Source organism: Poecilia formosa, unplaced genomic scaffold, assembly GCF_000485575.1.
Source record: "Poecilia formosa unplaced genomic scaffold, Poecilia_formosa-5.1.2 Scaffold8, whole genome shotgun sequence".
In the NCBI taxonomy this organism is placed as follows: domain Eukaryota; kingdom Metazoa; phylum Chordata; class Actinopteri; order Cyprinodontiformes; family Poeciliidae; genus Poecilia; species Poecilia formosa.
Window position 1 is genome coordinate 256680 of NW_006799947.1, and position 21162 is coordinate 277841.

The 21162-nt window shown below is 41.5% G+C and overlaps 1 protein-coding gene across 9 annotated transcripts in view; it reads left to right on the forward strand.

Moving 5' to 3' along the window:
* The window catches only part of ralgapa2 (Ral GTPase activating protein catalytic subunit alpha 2), a 103999-nt gene that overhangs the window by 78958 nt on the left and 3879 nt on the right, over positions 1-21162 (forward strand). For 6 of the 9 annotated variants that reach the window (XM_016661660.1, XM_016661655.1, XM_016661639.1 and 3 more), the window contains one exon: positions 17616-17737. In XM_016661660.1, coding sequence (XP_016517146.1) covers positions 17616-17737 — 122 coding nt within the window. Of the gene's footprint in view, positions 1-17615; positions 17738-20194; positions 20255-21162 lie in introns of all 9 variants that reach the window. The other 3 variants (XM_016661648.1, XM_016661652.1, XM_016661645.1) reach the window with 1 other exon arrangement.

The window sequence follows — 21162 nt, forward strand, 5'->3', positions numbered from 1 at the left end:
AGGCGCTCTAAAAACTAATGATAGACAGCAGCACTGACTCTGGACTTGAAGAAACAGCTCCTGCAGATGGCATGGTTCACCCGATCCTCTCTGACTGAAGAAACGTCACACTCGACCTCACTCCAGTCTGTATGTGCTCCCTCTTGAAGCCCTGATACCAATGGCTTTCAACACCTTGTTAATTTCTCAAAAAAAAAAATCTTAAATGGTTTTTGCTTCACAATTCTCCCAAGGCTGTGGCTAATACTGCATCTTTTTCTACTACACCTTCTCCATTTTTTTCAGCCAAAATATACCCCATCGTAGCATTACAGAGCTAAGTTTGTTTCATTTGAAAGCAGTCGGTCACAGGATGGCCTCGCTGTCCAATTCCATTTACTGTGTATGAAGGTCGTTCATGCCGTCACTATAGAGTAATCTCCTCATCCAGAGGGTGGGATTCATTTCTTTCTTTGACAAGCACTTGAGTTTGATGCTCCGTCCGTCACTTTTTGTGATAGGGCCATTGTTAAAGATAAAAATGGATCTGTATGTGTGCGTGTGTGTGTCAACGTGTGTGTTTGTGAGATGGCAAGTTACTAATAGGTGAGACAATGCAAAACTGACCTTGATTCAGAGACATATCCTCCCTACCGGACAGAATCAATAGCTTTTGCACACTGCTCTCAGTCCCCATCCTCTGTTCTGACACACAAGTAAACACACACACACACACACGCAGATCCATCTCCAGGCAGCGATCAATAACCATAATCTGTTTCTGCCCATCGCCAGTCATGCGAGCCAGGCTTTTAGGTGGTGTGTGTGAGGGTGTGTGTGTGTGTGTAGCAGAGAGAAGAAGGTTTGATTCTTTCGTTGGAACCCAGAAAGCTGCTGAAGTCTGTCATGCTTCCCCCAACAGGCTCACATTAACATATCTGGACATAATTTCAAAGTGAAAGTGAAAACATAAAGGATATGATATCCTGTGTACACGCCTTTGTGTGTTGATGCTTCATCCCCAGACTCCCATTGTAATTATTAGTGACACATTCTCACAGCCCTTCCTCCAAGTTATTGTCCCACTCTCCGCTCTGTCTCTGTCTGACCACAACCTTTTTTCTTTTTTTTTTCTTTTGTATACTGTAAAACTCTTCACCTAGCAGAGATGAAAGTGCTCCCATATGCATGATGGGGTGTCATGAATAGGATCTGCCATGTTAGTGTTGTCTCACATGAATTATTTAGCATTGCTGATAGGTCTAATTTGCCAGCTGTTGTGCCATAACTGTCAGCAGCCTCATAGATAATACTCAGCAGTCTGGATCGCCGTGGTACACGGTGCTTGACTGGGCACAGTGAGGTGCCATGCAAGTCATTATATACAGGATTCATGTGAGTGTAACTTGCCAACTTCCTGTTTGTAGGAAACGAAGCTCACTACCAGGAAGTTGCTTTAAAATGTAAGTAAGTTTCATCACCTGAACTTTACGGAGCGACTTTATTAAAACTGAGTTATTGCTGAATGAGTGAGTGAGTAGGGGCCCCCGTTTGGACTTGGCAAGTTCTTCTTTGGGCGGTGGCTGGCATTGGCTTTGATAGGGTGGTTGGGAGTTTATGCATTATTTGGAGGGCTACTAAAAGGGGAGGGGTCTCTCTCCCCCTCTGAATGTTTTAACCTAATCCCATTATCAGTGTAGCGCACTGCCTCCCATCTCTTCCCCTCCTTATCCCTGCCCCCTCCCACCTCTCTCTCCAGCTGACCAGCTGTTCCTGCCGGGACTCACGACAATGTCCGATGTGTTCAGATCACTGAGTAAGCCCCCACCCCACACACACACTCACACACATACACACGCACACACACTTCTTCCAATGCACACACAGATGAACAGAGTGCAGACCATGCACAACCAAAGCAATTGCCAAGCCCATTGCTGGAGCGTAGAAAGGCCTAGAAGGAGGAGGGTGTTAGGGTTGGGGGGAGGGGGTAGCTTTGGGTGTACGGAGGGGGCAAGCGCAGGCCTGTCAAACCAAGAGCCCTGACTCAGGAGGCAGCCCAGCTCGGATGGCATATGGCGTCTAGCTTCATACAACATGCAAAAGTATTCTCGCCCTTCGTCCCCTCTCATCTACTCCCCTCTCCCTGTCTCCCACTCCCGCTGCTAATGCAAAATGACTCATAGCATTACTCCTTTTTTTTTTTTTTTTTACCCCTCCTCCCTCCACATTAGTTCCTCCTCCTCTTGCCACCCAGCCCGTAACAAAAGGCGTCCACTGCATGGCACCCACACCCTGAAAAGCCCCGGAGGCCCTGCCCAGCCTGCGCTCCAGGGCCTGGGCTTCATGGGGGCCCCCCCCTTTAAAAACACAGGTAGGGCAGGCGTAGAACCAGACGGCCGACAGCAGGGTCCCAGAGACCCGCCAAGGGTAGCACACACACACACACACACACACCCGTCTGGTGTCACACTGTTGGGGCATTTTGTATTTTGACATTATAGTAAATAAACTAAACTTTCTTACAGTTTTGTTGTTTTAGAACTGCATCTCTAACAATTAGAATATGAACTAAACATTACTCAGTAACTCAGAGATATAGATATGTTTTTGCACAGTTCCAGATTTAAAGTAAATGTAACTTGGCTTATAATTCGAACACGTTGTATAATTTCTCTTAAATTTGCAGGGTTAGTGATTTTGGCGTAATATTTAGTCACTGAGTTCACCATAACCTAAGACAGAGTATTAGACACAAGTGCATGGATAAGCCTGTTGGTCTGAAAGACTTTTGGAGTTACTTTTCTTGTATTATTAGATATATTGTATATATAAGAGAAGTCACTTTCTGTATTCCTGGAATCATTTTGTACAGTTGTTTCTGTTTTATGCAAGTTTTTTTTTAAAGAAACTTAAACATTTGAAATTAACCAGCCTTTGAAATAGTTTTCCATATGAAGGAATTGTTAAATCTAGATTGGAAATGTCTATCAAAGTATTGTCCGAACATGAGTTCAAATATTAATATCAACAAAAAAAAATAAATAAATTCAATGCCCCACCCCTGAGATACTGTAATCCCAGAGTCCCTAGACGCCTCAGGGTCCAGTGTGATTGGTTTGTTGTTGCCGTTTCCAGCTCAAGTGTAAAAAACCTGTCCCTCCGCTTTAAGTGATTAGCATCCAGCTAGCCATTCCATCTGTTACCCCTAGCCCTGTTTAATTAATGAACTTTCTTTTTCCACCCCACACCCAGTGAGCACAGCACTAAAGCAAAAGCTGTTAGTCCTCTCAGGTTATCGTGTTATCCCCCTCTCCGCACCCTCCCAACCCAGTGCATTCCCATTGATTAGTTATGTTTTGTTTTCCCTCTTTTTTGTCTCAGGGTTCTTGAAGGGAGGGTTAATGAGCTTTACTGGCAAGCGGTGGTGCTTGGAATCAGGGGATAAATGGGAATAATATTTTTTTTGTAATAGATTTGGCATTGATGTGAAGCCTCGTGCCACCATGCACGCTTTTGCAAATGTGAAAGATGTGCGCTTTTGCACAAATAACTTGGAGTTGCTTTGTGTTTTATCCCCGCTTGTCTGTTGTTATTCCTATGGAAAGGCTCTTTAAACAGTCAACTGTGTCACCATTCATCTCCAGACCATCGCCGAAAAACTCTTGTCCCCTTCTCTTGTAACCAGCAAGTAGTCTGTCTTTTTTCCTTTATGTCCCATCTTCCTAGCGTGTCTCCTACTACAAGGCCAGAAACAGCTCGTTGTCCAGCTAAAGCTGCCCTCTTTTGTTTGTGCGGCCCTTTTTATCCTTGTGCTAATCGCCGTGGTCGTGTGCCTGAGTTGGACCCCATATTTCACGCTCGGCTCTCCTTTGTTTGACACACCACCCCTGATAAGAATCCCAATTCTAGGGCCTCTCTGATATTGAAATCCAGCAGCGGAGTAGAAAGAGCCTTCAATCATCCATTATCTGTGCTCCAGTGATTACTATTCAATCTCACAGGGTCCAGGCTCCTCATCACTGGCCCCAGAGCTGAAGCCGGCCCCTGAAAGAACCCACATCCCTTAACGCCTGTGTCACATTCAAGCATATCCATAGATATTCCCGACGCTGTCGTGAGGCAGCCTCACATTGAATGCTGCTGGGAAATGTCAGTGAAATGTCACTCATCTCGCTCCGCTGGAATCTTTTCGTCTCTGATCTAGCACTTCGTTTTGTAAACTCTTTTTTTTTATGCGTTGTTACATCATCAGGCTCTTCTTTCTAAATAACCATTTTATTTTGTAATTCCCCAGGACTCTGCTCTTTTATTATAAGACCGCATTGCTTTTAATGTTGCAGACTTAATTCATGGTGTTAAGAAGGAATTAGTTGATTATTCATAAGTTCCACATTAATGCCTCTTTAAATACTTCAAAGGCACTGTTTGCTTCTCGGCTGGCCTGTGGCTATTGTTTTCTTTCAGTGGACGTCCTTGTCCCTCCCAGCATTTGCATCTTTGCACTAAATGGAATTTTTTGTATTGATGGACAAGCGCTGCAAACAAAGCAATAACAAAAACAAAACATTTAAGTGTGCATCGCTGTGCATTGTTTGCCTCTTCTTACAGAAAGCAGCCTTTGATGTGTTAATTCTGATAGTCTGTCTTTTATTGTCAAGTGGTGGCTGTGACTGAAAGAGAAGCATTGAGAGATGCTAGCTGAATCTTCCGACGTCCCTCCTCTGCAACAGGCTGTAATAATACTGAGTTTGATGGTGTGCTGGTCATTTTGTTCCTTCGCCATATTGCATCTTTGGTTTTGGTTGATTCATACCAACAGTACATCAATTCATGCCAACTAGTGGGACATTTCAGGGTCTGTTTCTTTAATGTACCCGTCGGCACCTATACAGAAATGTAGTTTTCAGAATGAAATAACAGCTTGAAGCAGGCGGTCACTTGGGTATTTTGTTTGTTCAGGGGTAATCATCTATCATATATATATATAGTAAATTGTTCTAAATACAGACCAGAACCAATAAAAACTAGACATGAGACGACTACTTTAGCATGTTGTATAGTAATTTTACTGTAATGTGTAGAAAAATATATTGTTGACCTATATTGCTAGCAATAGTTAGCACCAAAACAAATGGAAAATCTCATTGTTTTCTGACTTGTAACAAGAATGCTCTCAACTCTGTTGTGATGTTATTTTCAGTTCCGTGTTGACTTTGATTACAAATTGAGTGTAGTATTATTACATGGATCCAAATTTGAAGCAGGAAGTGGCCCTATGTACTTATGACATTCAGTCACAGATTGGCAAACCATTGAATTGTTCCAGAGTTGTTTGGTGTCAAAGACATTTGTTTGTTTTTTCTGTGTCATTACTGTAAAATTTGACTTTTCTAACTTGTGACTTTTAGCCTTTTTTCCCCTCTTATTGTATTGGCCTATATTTCTTAGTGGTTTGAAATGTAATATGAGGTTTAGTTTTCCTCTTATTTAATGGTTTAATTTTAGATAACAGAACAACTCAATAGTTTTGTTTAATGTAGTGTGCACATCTTCATTAGTTATGTATAGCTTCTAATTACTATTGATGAGATGCTAGCTCATTTGGGTACAAATCTATAGCTTTTTGTTATTCTAATGATTGTTATTTATCCTCAAATCTCCAAGCCAGGGGGCTTTGGATTTTTTTCCCCCCTTTTTAAAAGCTGAAATATCTGGAGCTGCTCTAGCTACGCACACTTGTTTTTGTATCAGGCGGCTGACAAAAATCCAGTGTCCCTCCCCCCACATCATCGCCCGTCTGCCTGTATGTATAGTACTTCCCGCTCCTCCATCTGTTTTTGTCCACCCATGAAAAGGTCCTTTATAAGCTGCAGGATGCACAGTTGACATGCTGTAAGCTATGCTTCACCCAATCAAGACAGTGCAGCAAACGTATGCCGTGAATCCAAAGGGGCCACGGGCCCTATCCCTTTTCCCTCCCAAGTCCATTTCGATTATGTGGGATCTCTGTCAGAGATCTTCAGTTGAAGAAGTTTTTATAACGGACATTGTCTCCATCATCCATTTTCACTATAAAAGCCTTCAGTCTGAATGGGCCTTCATGCTTGCCCACTGGATGATGGCTGGCTCCTGATTAACCCTGGAGTGACTAGCTAATGTCATTGAAGGAGGGCCACCTGGCTGTGAGACTGTACAGTCAGCTGCCACTGAAGGGCCAGAATAGGGGACGACCAGGTGTTGGGCTGCAGCCCCCCTAATTGTTGCCATGTAATAGCCTGCTTGACTGCACAATATAGCCCAAGGGCGAGGATTAGGGAAAAGCTGTTGCCAACACAGAAGTCTATTTTCTTCTTTGCCCAAGGTTTTCTGTGTGAGTTTCTTTCTGTGTGCATACACATATACATCTCCCCTCACCGTCTTTATCCATTAATATACAGACAATGAGACGGCTTGGTCCTGCTTCTGCCTTAGTTCCAGTCCTTTATCATAACAAGACGTTGTCTACAAAATGCATCTTTGTGCACAAGACAGGTGCATCTCAATTAGAATATCATGCAAAAGTGAATTAATTTCAGAAATTTAATTTAAAAAATGAAACGTATAGATCCAATTTCAAAAATAATAACCCCACAGGGAAATTAAGTCTTGTTGTAGCTCATATTATTCAGGGTTCTTCAAAACATTGTTGTAGATGCTGATAGCTGTAAGCAGAAAGGACCTCCTGTAACAGTCTGTATTACAGCGGTCCTGACAAGCCTCTGACAGAAGACACTCTGTTGTTGTAAAGCAGTTATTCCACAGTCCCCAGAACAGGACCACCCTTCTTTATCTGATTGCTTGGCCTTTTTTATGTCTGTTTGAATTGAATTACATTAATAAATTCACTTTTAATATTACAATTTCTAAAGATGCACATATAAAATGTGCAGTAAAATATTTTTGTTTCAATACAATAATTATTCCACAAATATAAGATTCTTAAAATCTTATGAAATCTCTTTAACCCTCCAAGAACTAAATCCTCTTAGCACTTACATTTACCACAGATGTGATCATGTGCAGCATAGCGCTGATCATTATCATTCCTACTAAATGCTTGTCATTTTGCATAAGGCCAGACAGCCTAATTGGCACAATAAACCTTCCATAGACGGGAGGGACAGGAGATTTTATGTCAGCAGAGATGTTTGGCATTAATGCATCACTGTTGTTCTGTTGCACATGCCGCAAGCGTCATTAAAATTGCAGAAGCTTCTGCTCATTTTGTTTTTAATATTTCATCAGTGCTTGTCTGAGTAATGTTATCGTATGGTTAAAATCAGAGTCATTTGGCATGACCTAGAGTTTGCGCTGTACTCTTGTAATTTAAGTGTCTGGCCTGTTTTCTGTATGTGTCAGATTGAAGAACAACAGGGGAGTTTGATTTGTGTTTGTGTGTGTGTGTGTGTGCGTGTGTGTGTGTGTGTGTGTGTGTGCTTTTAAGCAAGAGTCCTAATGTTAAGAGTTTGTTTGTAAGCTGATAATGATTGCTGTTCTATAAATTTAATCAAAAAATATGGGGTGAACCGCCTTGTGAGCATTCAGTTGGATTTCAATCACTACCTGGGTCCAACATGCCCTTCTGTGTTTCATCAGCGACTTTTTATTAAAAGTTCAAATTGAGATCAGATAGATGCTGTTGTTCTGACGCGACTCCAAGCAAGTCAAATGTCAGGAACTGAAGGGAAAAAATTACTCACATTCACCCCAGATAGCTCATATCGTGCCCACCTTTGTCCCAACCTAATAATGTTTCCATTGGGCTCCGACGTTCATGTCACTCTGGTGATCGTCACTGACAAAGGAGACCTTCAGAGACAACCGTCACCCAGCCACTCGTAGAGCTGTATCTGTTAATCTTCATCCCTATCAGCCTTTTTGTAGCTCATCTTATTATGACTTTCTGTTAACGTACCGTGGAGGCTGGTGTGACTGTCTGGCCATAATGGGTCTGTGTTTGATTAATCATGTCGACCCTTTGTGTTTCACATCTGAGCCTGCTGTATTAGGACTCATCAATGGATGCCAGAGTCCTTTGAAAAGGAGATTGGTTACAGACTTGATTCATCTAAATACATAAGACCAAGTAGGCTTTGACAGTTGCCGCGTTGGGCAAGACCACGTTAGGTCACCATGATTCTTATGGCTATCCAAAGTCTCTGGTGAAAAACGGTGGCTTATTACTTTAAGCTTTATTCCCAACAATCAGGTAACACCACTGACCTCTGTGTAGGTGCTACAACTGTGATTTGTTGTTTGGCAAAAAAAAATCAATTTTTACTGTCCCCCAGAGAAACGGTAAACTGCCAGAGACTTCAGAAAATGGGTGACTACTTTTTCCTTTGCAGCCCGTAAATTATCCGGTCAGGCCGGTTTTTAGACATCATGTTTGATCTTCAGCTTAGGCCAGCCTGCGTGAAATCACTGATGGGCAGTGATGATGTCACTGGTTGAGAGTGATGTCACGACCATAACTCCTCGTCTTGCTGTCTGAATGCCAGATGAACTGCAGAGAGGTGTGGAGGTTGGAGCATAGAAAGCTCTTGCAGTGGGAAACCGACCCCTCAGGAGGTGTCATTAACCTGGGATTACTGTTTGACCTGACTCCTTCGGTGCTCCTGCAGCTCCAGTTATCCTGGGCCCACTAATTAGACTACTTGTTAAAACTTTCTGAAAGCAGCTAGTCCTCAGGAGAATCCCCTGTCGTCAAAGTCCACGCTCACCCTGAAAATGGACACGCAGACACCTCCATTCATCATAATGCATTTGTGACACATTCAGACATTTTCTGTACTGCTGCTAAAGCTGTCTATACCCCCAAAAAAGCTGTTTAATGAGACACCAAGAGTTGAGTAGCTGCTATATAAAAAGGGACACACACATGCACTGTACAATCACCCTACTTGCTGGTTTCTGTCATACATGCTCTCACTTTATCCGTCTCAATCTGTTTTTCCTTCCCACTCTGCCATTATTCCTGCAGCCAGCTTTATTGCCACATTCACGCTCTGCCCGTGTCTATCTTTCTCCCTGTGTCTCTCCATCTAAATTTCTCTGTCTTCTTGCCCATAATCACCTCACACCTCCGAGGGCCTCTGCTGAGACGAGCTTCACACCTCAGCCCGCGCTGTGACAACAGGTACCGCTGGCACTCACTGCTCGGCCTCTCTCCAATCAACACCTGCTCGGCTTTATCTCTTTTTCTTTCCTTCCTCTTTTCCATCTTACCCCTCCCTCCTTTAAGTCTCCACCCTCTTCCCCCTTTCAGTGAAATCCCTTCTTTTTATGGTTTAGCTAATGGTTTTCCCCCAATAACTTAGTTTCCTCTTTTTCCATTTTTTTTTACTTAAATATTGGTGCATACAGTGCTTTGCATATAATTGTTACCACTTCAACTCTTTCACATTTTTAATATAAAAGACTTACAGGTATCTTATTGGGATTTTATGAAACAGACCAACATATATACACATATTGCATATCTGTGAAGTAGAGAATTTTGTTGACAGGATGAGCGTTTGTGTACTGTACAAGTCTGCCATTTATAGAGAAGTAGTGATAAATAAAACCAAAAATCCCTTTGCGGTTTGCCACAAACTATGCAGAGGATGCAGCAAACATGTGGAAGAAGTGCTATTTCCGGTGAGACCAAGATTTTAACTTTTCGCTTACATACAAAATGCTCGGCGTGACAGAAAACTGGCACTGACCATTACTCTGAACACAACATTACTGTGGTTAAAAATGGTTCTCGAGTTTCCGTTTCACGTAGGGAGGAGAGATGAAACGCCTATTAAGAAAGGGAAACATCTGCTTTTTAGTCGGTTTGTGCTCGCACCCCAAAGTAACCAAGCACCCCTCCAACATTACCATCAAATCTCTTCCTCTTAACAGGCCAATTACATGACCACTTGGAGTCGATGGCACTGTGAGCTACTCCTGAGGCCCTCTCCTTACCAAGGTCAAGCTGATTGGCCCAGGTTAATGGGCAGATGTGGGTTCTGACAGAGGAGGGGGTCGAGCACACAGAGGAATCCTCCACCTCATCTCTCAACTGTCCCTCTTCACAACAAGAGCCCCTTTCCCTAGAAGCGCTTTGACAAACAGCATTAACCTTGGGTGCTGGTGTGGAGGCCGGAGGGCCATCGGCATGGCTTTGTCCACATGCATGAGTCAGAGTTTTAGGAAGAAATAGACATGCACCTGTTTGCTTGGTTGCTGTGGGATTTTAGTTGTTTTTTTTTTATTTTTTATTTTTTTTTTTTTGACTGTCATTGTTGGAGTAGAGTTCATTCAGGGACAAATTTTCCAAATGTATTTCCTTGAAGAGGATCATTTTCAAAAAATGGACCAACCTAGAGTTGGAGTTCTGTTGCCTGAAACGATGTCATAAATCCAGGATTGATCTGAAGCCTTTATTGCTTTCAAACCTGGTCAGACCTCCATTTCTTCACCATATTCTAATATAAAAATGTTCTAATTAAGCTAAATATTAGCTTTGGGGAGTGCTTTACTTAAAATTCAGCATGATTAAGGCATATAGACAAAAGAAGAGGAAGCAGTCACTCTCCACATACCCATCATCCGACTTCTGTTGGATGAAGTCAGAGCTTACGTAGTTAAATATCAGTCTAGAGGCTCTAAAGACCCCACTACTCCTTAATCCCATCTGGATTTTTACGTCCTACTTCTCATAGCTTCTTTCTATATTTCTCCATGTTTTCATTGGAGGAAATTCAATAAAATCTTTCAGTCCTTGGGCTTCGGTTGAGTTATGCAGTGACATTAGAGAAGCCTTTGGAAGGTAGGCCTTTAAAGCTGATTGGTCCAACCAGCACGTGGGGGATAAAGGTTCAAACTATGCCGTTTCCCCCTCCCCCTCATGTATTATCATGTGGAAACAAAAACAAAGATAATTTCACTTTTATTTACAGAGATAAAGAATTGTTCTGCAGCCCCTTATAATTTTCAAATTAGCTTTGTAGCAGTGATCCGGTGGGTTCCTGGTCATTTTCTTACTGAGACCCTCATCTGTTCAGTGTGTATAAAATGTGGTGTTTAAGCAAACGTGTTTTGGCTTTCAGCACACACACATACAGGATTATGTTCAGAGGCCATAATGCATAATCATCCCTGCTGGCTGTGCATGTGTGCATGAAGACTCAATTTGTTTTAGATGTGTTGAGTGTGTGTGACAGAGGCCAGTGATGGTGTGAGGACTTTTGTCAGCAGGGAAACTGGGGAGCACAAAGAGTCAGGCTGGTCTGATTGTCAGGATGCTTCTCTCCAGAGAGACACCAGTTCAGAGGTCAATCTGGGCTCATTTTCTTTCAACTGCTCTTATAAATGGAGGGGTTTGATGTTTTTGTATGTCTGTGTTGTGTCTGTCGACACACCCACACTGTGTTGTGAGTATCTGTATGTTTCTACCTATGCTCAGTTATTTACAGTACTAGATGAATCTCAGTAGTTGAGTGCTTTCATACCGGGTCTCTGTAGAAGCAGAGAGAAAAAGGTGAGAAAACTGAGCTTGTCCAGGAGGGTAGTGACTGGCTGCTGGGATCCAGCAGGGATGGGGCAGCCTTCTAATGAAGAGCCATCTGAGGCCTCTATTCACCTTGAACATGGGCCACTGCAGCTGCCCTGACCTTGGCTTTGATCCACCAAGACGTTTGACCCCCACCATTCCCCCAGAGCTACCTCCCTGCCATCTGGACAGCACACATGCATATGTAAACGAAATGTGCACACAACCCGAGATGCATATGTATGCACACATGCATTATCCTGGACACACATGCACATATGCCTACACAGGTACGAGTAGTGAGAATGACATTTCTGCTAAACTTAAAGAATAAAATATCTAGAAGGAGAGGGTTTTAAAAATTACTTCTTTTTTTTTAGCATTATCCTAAATGTGTAGATGTTAGAGGTGTAACATTTTATGCATTTTTAGAGATGACGATTTAGCATTTGTGATTAAACTATGACTTTATGCTGTTTCTGTTCACAAATACAGAACAGGTTTCTTGTAGAGCTGCATGGTGCATTGATGGCAACATCAGTTTATGCAATATTTCAGTTGCAGAAGATCTTTTGGAAGCAGTATTTCTTGGCTCTATTTTTCAGAAATCATGTAGTAAAATTTAAGTGATAACAATAAGGCAACCCGTGATGAAAATCTTGGTGTATGATGATTTGCATATCATACATATATGTATGCATTTAAAGTGTTTCTGATTAGTGTAGAATACTGATTACAAGATGTTGTCAGAATGGAAGAATTTATTCCAAATTTGATCAGTCTATATTTTTTTTAGCTTTCAAGAAGAAAAGGTTAGAATATAAGAAGGTTACAGCCCTTTAATAGGGGTGTTATGAGACTGATATTAACCAATGTTAGAGCATCAAAGTGAAGTCTGACTGTTGGAAAAAAGTTCTTGTTTTACTTTAAGCTAATATTATGAACCCTATATATGAAGGTGAGTCCTATAGGCTCATGGAAGCTTAAAGTAAAAGGACAATTAGAAGATTTCACTCTGACAAGAAAAATTGTGGCATTTCGGTGTGAAGAGCTCTCATCCTAATGTCTCATTAAACTCCTTGTAAAATGTGATAATAACCAGAGATTAATTTGCATGCTGCTCTTTTTTATTGCCATCGCTTTCATCCCAAAGCCAGATCCACTTACAGAGCCACCCCATTCCTAGGAAGCGATGTCCTAACCCAACTTGTTTTACAACTCCTCACACCTGGAAGATTTTTTTTTTCTTTTTTTTCCCGCCCTCTCATTACTGTCCTTGTGCTCGCCACACTCCATAGGCATTACATTGGTTTCCCTCTCCTCCCCCTAATAGAAATGCAGCCACTTGGAACGTAGGGGTTCCTTGGAAATTCCCAAAGTGGCGCAACAGTCTTCCACTCAGTCCAGCTGTAAATAACAGTTATGTCACGGATGACTGGAGTTGCAGTCCATCTGTGAAAATGTAGACCTGTTTGAATTTTTCCTTTTGGTTTCCCATTTGTCTATTACCCAAATGTGTTTGAATCTTGCTGGGAGATTTCACTGGCAACATGTATTTTTCCTAAAGGATGATAAATTTATCCTGAAGGCTAATTTCCTGTTTGTTGCTATTTACCTGCTCTGCATGTTTGCTCTGACCACCCATGTTTGAATTCATGCTTCATGCTTCTACAGCAAAAGTAGGTCAGAATCAGCAGGCTTGGTATCCATAGCTCGGACATAGCTTTTGCGTCACTGCTCTGGATGTGTCCCCTGATTCGGTTACTGTGAGGAGATGGCAGCAGCTGTGCATTTGCAGTGGAACAAGCTGTGCCCATGGATTAGCAATTAGGGACAAGCAAATAAAAAAAAAAGAGTGGGAGAGAGAAGACATGATTGCTACTTGATGTACATCAGGTCAAATTTCTTTGCAGGTATTTTTTTTGCCAACACATATCATTGAACATTAAAGTGAGTGAGCATGACCATGCCCCGTGCTAAAAATACCTTGAATCATTCCCTGTTTTTGTCACCCATCTTTCACCTCCATTGTGCATTTATTTTCTCCCGCTTCCTGATTACTCTATTTTGTACATTTTTTTTTTATTATTTTAAGTTTTTACTTTCTCTCTGTTACTCACTGTAATCCATTTGTCCAACTTACAAAGAGGGCAGCGGAAGGAAGTAGTGGAGGAGAGGCGTGTGTCAGAGTCAGAGAGCGCCTGCTCCAGCTGGAGTCAATATTTGCTTTAGGAATCTCAATAACAGGCCCACAGTCATCTGCATCTCTGATAATGGACCGCCATATGGCTCTGTTGACCCACGCTGTGCTGAGGCTCTCTCTCTGTCCCCATCCCTTCTTGTTTTTCATTTATCGGCTTCCCTGAAAGTCGTTTCATCAAAACCCTTCCTTCCTTCTGTATTTTTTTTCCCCCTCTCCACTTGTCCCCTCTCTAGGTACATTTTGTCATTTATTTATTTATTTTTGCAAGCTTCTTTTCTTTCTGTCCATCATCCACTAAACCCTGGACATGACCCACCACACAGAGCTGTGACCCGTGTTACCATAGCAGCAGGGCCTGGGATGCCCACTCTTTGTCCAGCACAGTTTCCAGCAAGTGACAGAAAACGGTGACGTTGCATGTCTGGAAGACGGATAAAGAGCACATTAGGAAGTGCTTTTACGTGCTTAAAGTCATGCTGCTCTACTGTGAGGAACAATCAATTAGTCACACCATATTATTTGGGAGCTTTTAGAGCTTTTATATAGCCAATACATACTTTTGAGTATTTCTACTCCGTCTTCTTCTTCCGTTTTAAAGTGTAAAATAGAAGCTTTTATTTTTATGGTGTGTTAATGTTTACATTTTATATCTTTCTGACACTTTTCTGTGGCCCAAACCGTGTTAAAAACATGTCTGTATGCAGGCGTTTGAGTTGTGCTTCTTAGATTTGCAAAAGTATTCATACCGGAAACATATACTAGTGTAATTGAGATTTTAGGTGATAGACCAACACAAACAAGTACATAACTGTAAAATGGAAAGAAAGAGATGCATACTTTAACTAAAAATTGAAAAGTGTGGCATTGATTTGTATTTAGTTCTCTTCAGTAAATACTTTGATGAACTACTTTCCACTGCAATTAAGTCTGCTTATCTTTTGGGGCATTTGTCTTTCATGTTTGCGCATGTAGACACTCAAGTCTTTTGCAACTTATTGTTTTCATCCACAAGAAATGGATTTTCCCCATCAGCTCTGACCTTCTTCGCTTTATGCCATTGTATATGAAGTCAACTGCAGAACAAATTTCTTTTAGCGTTCTACCGACAATGGCTTTCTTCTGTTCAATTTTACATGAAAGCCATATTTATAGAGAACATAACGAATAGCTGTCCTGTCATTACATTGAGTCATGGATCTCTGCAGCTCGTTCAGAGTCATCATAGGTTTTTAGCTCATTCTGAAAAATGGCATCCATTAGGTGGACAGATATGTGTTGGTAGGTTTTCATTTGTGCAATACTCTTTGGGTTTTGGGACAATAGATGGCATGACCTTCTTTAAGATGTCCAAATCCTGGAATATTGCTTTGTAATCTAATCTCGCTTTAAACATTTAAACTTTATTTAGGAATATCTGAGTAAAGGGGGTTAATTTTAGTTTTGAAAATTTGTCTTTCCACTATGAAGTGAGAAGATGATTCAAGGTTGGTGTCTGATAATATCCATATAAATAGATAAGTGTGTTTGCAAGGTACGGTGTACTTTTTTTAATGAGATTGTTTTTCAGGAACATGCTCTCCTACCTAATCCTTTGTCTTACTCTGCCCTCTGTCCGGTTTTTGTCCGTTACCCTGAACAGCTTGGCTGTCGTACCGGCTGGTGTGTCTCTGCACAGGTGCCCGTCATCTCTGCTTCGCCATGGTTCCCCTCAAAGCCATTGGTCATGGCTGCCTTGGCCCCTGCTGTGGCGGCATGTGCCCACCACAGGCTTCCTGCCCAGTGACTGTCTTGTCCTATCTATCTAACCCAGACCACAGCCCCTCGGCCCAGTCCAGCCTATCTCAGCTTAGCCTGGTTCATCCTTGGCGTCCACTTCAGCCTAGTTTCACTCTACCCAGGCAGTCATAATGAGATGGGGGAGGAGGGCATCAGCGTTCAATAACTGCGGCTTTGTCTGCTCGGGAGTTCATGCGTTTGTCAAGCAATTTGTCAGGCATTGTTTGAGAAGAAAACATGGTCACAGAGAGTAGTCCGACTCATTCTCGGATATTCGCTCACCCACACATTGTTAAATCTCAGGGTACTTACTGTCATCATGGCATCAAATAGTCCTTTTTACCCCAATGGTTCCCTTCCCCATATTTTATCCCACACTTCCTTCCATTCCACAACAGACTTAGCAGGATATATCCATGATAATGATATGATAATAGCTATCAGAATGTTTTTCCACCCTCACCCAGAAGCCATTTTGGAGGCTTATTTATCTATTTATTTATTGGAGTTTCCTCCATTCCAAATCCAGCCATCCATCCTGCATGCTGGCTGCCCAGGCCTCAGTCGCTGCTTGTCACTCTGAATTTCAAATGGCTCCAATTTTCCCCCTGATGGCACGGAGAAGTGGCAGGCAGCACATCGGGGAGGGTGGTCCTAGACATGCTGCCTGCAGCAGGGGTTCTATTAGAGAGAGGAGAGGGACGAGAGTAGGAAGAGGAGAGCTTTTCAGCATCACGCCAGCATTGATGTATTCTTTTTTATGATTATTTTGGAGACTGCATTCTCATTTGGGGCTATGTGGCATGGCTGATTGTTCCATTTCTGCTTCTGGCTGGAATGATGATGATGGGGCTGCCTGGTCCAGCAAAGCTAAATCACACCATCACGGTGTTTTATGAAGCAACTATCAGTCCGTTTAAATGGCTTTAAGAACAATAATTCAGCCCCTCTCACCGATGATCAAGATTAAATAATAACTTATCGATAAACTTTGTCTCTGAAGAGGAAGCCTTTCCTTTCACACAGGAAAGAAAAGGTGAGCAGTTGTCATGTGAACAAATACCGTAATATCTTGTGATGATTGCCTACCTATTATTTATTGACCAGAAAAAGCAAAGAAACCCAGTTTAACTAATGAGCAAGAGCAAATGTAAAACATAGCACAAAATAAATGTTAACTATAAACTATTTTTGACTGAGTTACAATGGATGGAGCGTGTTTTCAGTAAGACACTGATTAAAGCCATAAAACGTCTGAAGAGTGTTGTAGAGCCTCGGATTATCATTTTACAGCATCTAAATTAAAGATTTAGATACTTTTCATTTTCTCATCTGAGATGACAGATTCCAATGGAAAGAATGTAGAAGCAAATTTAAATTTTACAGAGTGGATTATTTTTGGCCAACACAGGAGGTAACGAGCCGACGGGACTCTCAGATCAGCCATCAGGTTTTCTTCCAGATGCCAGAGAATTGCAGAAATGTGACTTTAGGAAAGTATTTTCCTTTTTTACCTAAAACATGGTTACTAAGACAATAACAACTTAGAAGTTGAAGTTTTTGGGATCGCAGAACCAAATTGGTTTGGTAACCTAAACCCCTGCACCTCCCACACATGCACACCATTCTGTGTCCTGACTTTCCAGTTGATCTCAAGGCTCCGAACATGTGTACTGAGTACACTTCTTTTTCCTGTGCATCCGACGATGTCTGTGACCTTTAGTATGGTTGGAGTTATCTATGTGTGGTATGAGAGCCTCCTGCTGTGAGATTTCATTTAAAAAAAAAAAAGCTATGTAAAGGGGGAACTCTTGACACGCATGCATTGTTGCATTGACAGTGTTTTTGTGAGGACAAAATATTTGCAGTATATTGAGCATATCTTACATTTATCTGTGTCTAAGATAGAAATTAATCTTTTTTTTTCTCCTCTACACAGGAAATGATGCATTTATTGACTTCAGGAATTGTTTCACGTAAATTTGTGTAAAAAAAAAAAAAACTTGACGCATGTACCAGTTGCTTTTGTTTCTGTTTTTGTTTTTTTCCCTACACATACTGTTTGCTCCTTTAACGAGTCGCCGCCAGCTACGAGGAGCGAGCACTCTACTTGGAGGCCATTGTTCAGAACCACAGAGAGGTCATGACCTTTGAAGACTTTGCTTCGCAGGTCTTCTCTCCCTCCCCTGCCTATTCTGCGAGCGGAACAGGTGAGAAATAAACAAAACTCCCCCTCGGTCCGTCTCATTGCTGCATCGTTTGTCTCCGTTCTTTTCTCCTCTTTCTTCGTTTGTTTTCTTAGCACCCTTGCTACATTAGTCTGCCCTCCTTCACAACACACCTGTTTGCCCCCTTCTCCCTCCCCTCCACTCTTCTTCAACGCCTACGCTCACTGATGAATATCAAACGACAAGCCCTGGCTCTTCATGCGCTCCGACTGACTTCAAACACACTGCTTCCTCCACTTCCTCAAGCCCCACTCACGCTACTTTGTTCATCCCTCTTTTCTTTTTTTTTTTCAAACTGCATCTTTCCATGCAATTACTTCCCCCGTGAATATAAGCAGCCTCTTAAATGCCAGTTGCAGAGTGCCTGTTTGTGTTTATGTCTTTGTGTGTGTTTCCTCATGAGCTCAGTCACTAACACTTAAAAGATCTGACCGACAAACAGCAGCTCGCGGATGTCAGCACAGCCCTCTTATCAGTCCATGATGAATAGAATGGAAAACGTGTCTTATCTTGTTCTTCCTCCTTGTAGCAGCTCTGATCGATCTGCAGCAGCCCTGAAATCAATACAAGATTGCACTTTTCTACTCTATTGGATCCCGACACACATTCTGTTTTGACAAGGAAAGCACTTCACAATACCACACCACAGATGCCTTGTCATTTTCAGATATGTCGGGGCTTATACGTATTAATGGCGCTTTAGCGTGCATGCAGTGTGTTTACTGTGAGTGTGGACAATTGAAAATTAACTGCAGTCTATTTTCCAGTGTTTCCGCCTGTGTTGGACTTTAGAAAGGAGCAGGTGTGACATTCAGGCAGGCAAGAAGTTGTCAGTCACATTTCCATATTGTCGGCCGCTCCTGCCTGCAGATGTGTTAAATCTTCTTCAGTAGCAAGAAAAAAATACCCACACATTAAAGGAAAGCACATTTTTCTACAGTGTTAAAATGTGTATATTTATATATTTTGTTTTAAAAAAAAGTTTTAAAAAAAAGTCAGTACTTATATCATGTTTTAAATTCACATGCTTTAGAAATCAAGCATAAAATCTTATTTACACATAATCATAACAGAATAATAAAAAGTGGAATCACAAAAAGCAGATGTTAATTTAGTTACTTTTTCCATTAAAATCACAAACTTTCAGAGTACAAAATATTTAATCAGATTTATATATATATAGATATATATAGATATATATAAACAGGTACAAAGTGCTGCATATTTGTGAAGTAGAAAAATATACCTGGTTTTCAAATTGTTTTTACAGACACAATTTGAAAAGTGTGGCATGCCTTTGTTCTTTTTTTTTTTTTGCCCACCTAGTAGAGAACACGGTTCTGTCAATTTTGGTGTGCCACCCACGTCCTGACACAGCAAACCAGACCCACTCTTATCACGCTACCACCACCATTTTTAACTGTGCAGATTATTCTCTCTCTTTTTTTAAATGTTAAATGTATTGGGACGCACACCTTCCTAAAAGTTCCACTTTTGTCTCACCGTTTTCTCAAAGTCTTGCGAATCATCGAGTTGATTTTTGGAAATGATGTAATGGACCCTTTTGTTCATTTTGAAGAAATGATCTTCAGCACTGCAGATGCACAACATCTGCAGTGCTGAAGATCTTGTTTTGAGTTCTTCAGTGACCTCCTAGCATTGACACCCTCTTGGAGCATTTTTTATATTCCAGCTTTTCCTGGTTAATTTCACGTCTCTTCCATGTTTTCTCCATTTTTGCTCAATCTTTCGTTCACAGGAGCCCAAACTTTCGGACTGTCGAAGACATTCTCATTTGTTCTTGAATTTCTTTTAATCGGACCATTATATGTTTCTTTTTCAGATCTTTTAGCTGACTCAAGTGATTTGTGATTCTTCAAGTCAGACAGTAATCAGACCAGACAAAGAAACTGATTGATAATTTAATGGGGCCGGGAGGACTAACTCTTTTGTTTCACATATGGACAAGTTGCTTCTGGTAGCTTTTTCCCTTGATAAATGAGCCATCATTTTATAGTAATGTTTTGACAAAAAAAGAATAAGGAGGACTTTTGGAGGAACATTTGGAAACATGTAACTATTGCCAGTCAAGTTTGTATAGATTTTACACACCACCCCTACACAAGCATTGTACGTGATATACATGGAGGTAAAAACTTGGCTTAAAATTGCTCATTAATTATCCGCCTAAAATGCTGACTTCTCAGTTCTGAGGACCCTCAACACCATGCAAGTCTTATTGCTTTGTATATTATTTCATTTAACCGTGTTAGCTGGCTGACTGCTCTCCATCTCACTCCCCTGTACAGTGCTCTCCAGTTTCTTTCATTCGTGCAGGTCTGTGTTTATATGCAACTTTGTCCTCCCCATCTGCTCGTCTGTCCATCCTGCTACGGCTGCCATTGCTGCCACTAACATGTCATCCATCCTCCATGACAGCGTGCAGGCGTTGGCCGGGGATGGTTTGGGACATGGAGTACCCCTGGGCCAAGCTGGACTGTAAGACTGCCTGTTTCCTTCATATTTGGCATGGCGTTCAGCCCATTGACATCCCCCGTTCAGTCGTTTGATCCTGACATCATCAGATCCCTAGAGGCTGCGTTTCATTTCTGTTGATGCATCCAGGTTTTGACTCCAACTGCAGGTCCTTGCATGCTGATTTGAACATTACAAACATAACATACATTGCCATGCAAAAGTGTTCATACCATTTGAGCTTTTTTATATTTTTGCCACATTACAACCAAAAACTTCATTGAATGTTATAGGTAGTTTTTTTGTCATTGACCAACTAAATGTACATGTGAAGTGGAAGATAAAGAATACTCAGCATTCAGATTTTTTTTCATGGATGTGTACTCGGCACCCCTGAGTCAGTATTTTGTAGAACCTACAATTTGTGCACTTAGAACTGCAAGCCTTTTGGGATCGGTCGCTACCAGCTTTGCAGATGTAAAGACCTAAGTTTCCTCCGGTTTCTAATTTTTGATTCCCAGTCAGATTAGATGGAAAGAATCTGCAAATATGATACAAGTTTTAAGGCCTTGACGAAGGTTCTCAATTAGAATTAAGTTTGAATGTTGACTGGGTCGTCTGAATGTGTCGTTGGTCGTTTTATCTCTGGCTGTATGATTAGGACCATTTTCTTGCTTTAAAGTAAACCTCTTAGTTTTTTCGCAGCCTCTAACAGGCTTTATTTGAGGATTCCTCTGTGTTTTGCCCCTTTCATCTTCCCTGACCTGCCATGTCTCACTGTAGGAACGGTGTGTGTAAGGTGAAGTGGTGAAGTGCAATGATGACTTTTTCAACATGCATTTAATATTGGTTTCACTTGACCACGGCACCTTCTTCCACTTCATTGCTGTATGTTTTATGTATACCAAACTTTAAACGTTCTTTTATAAAGT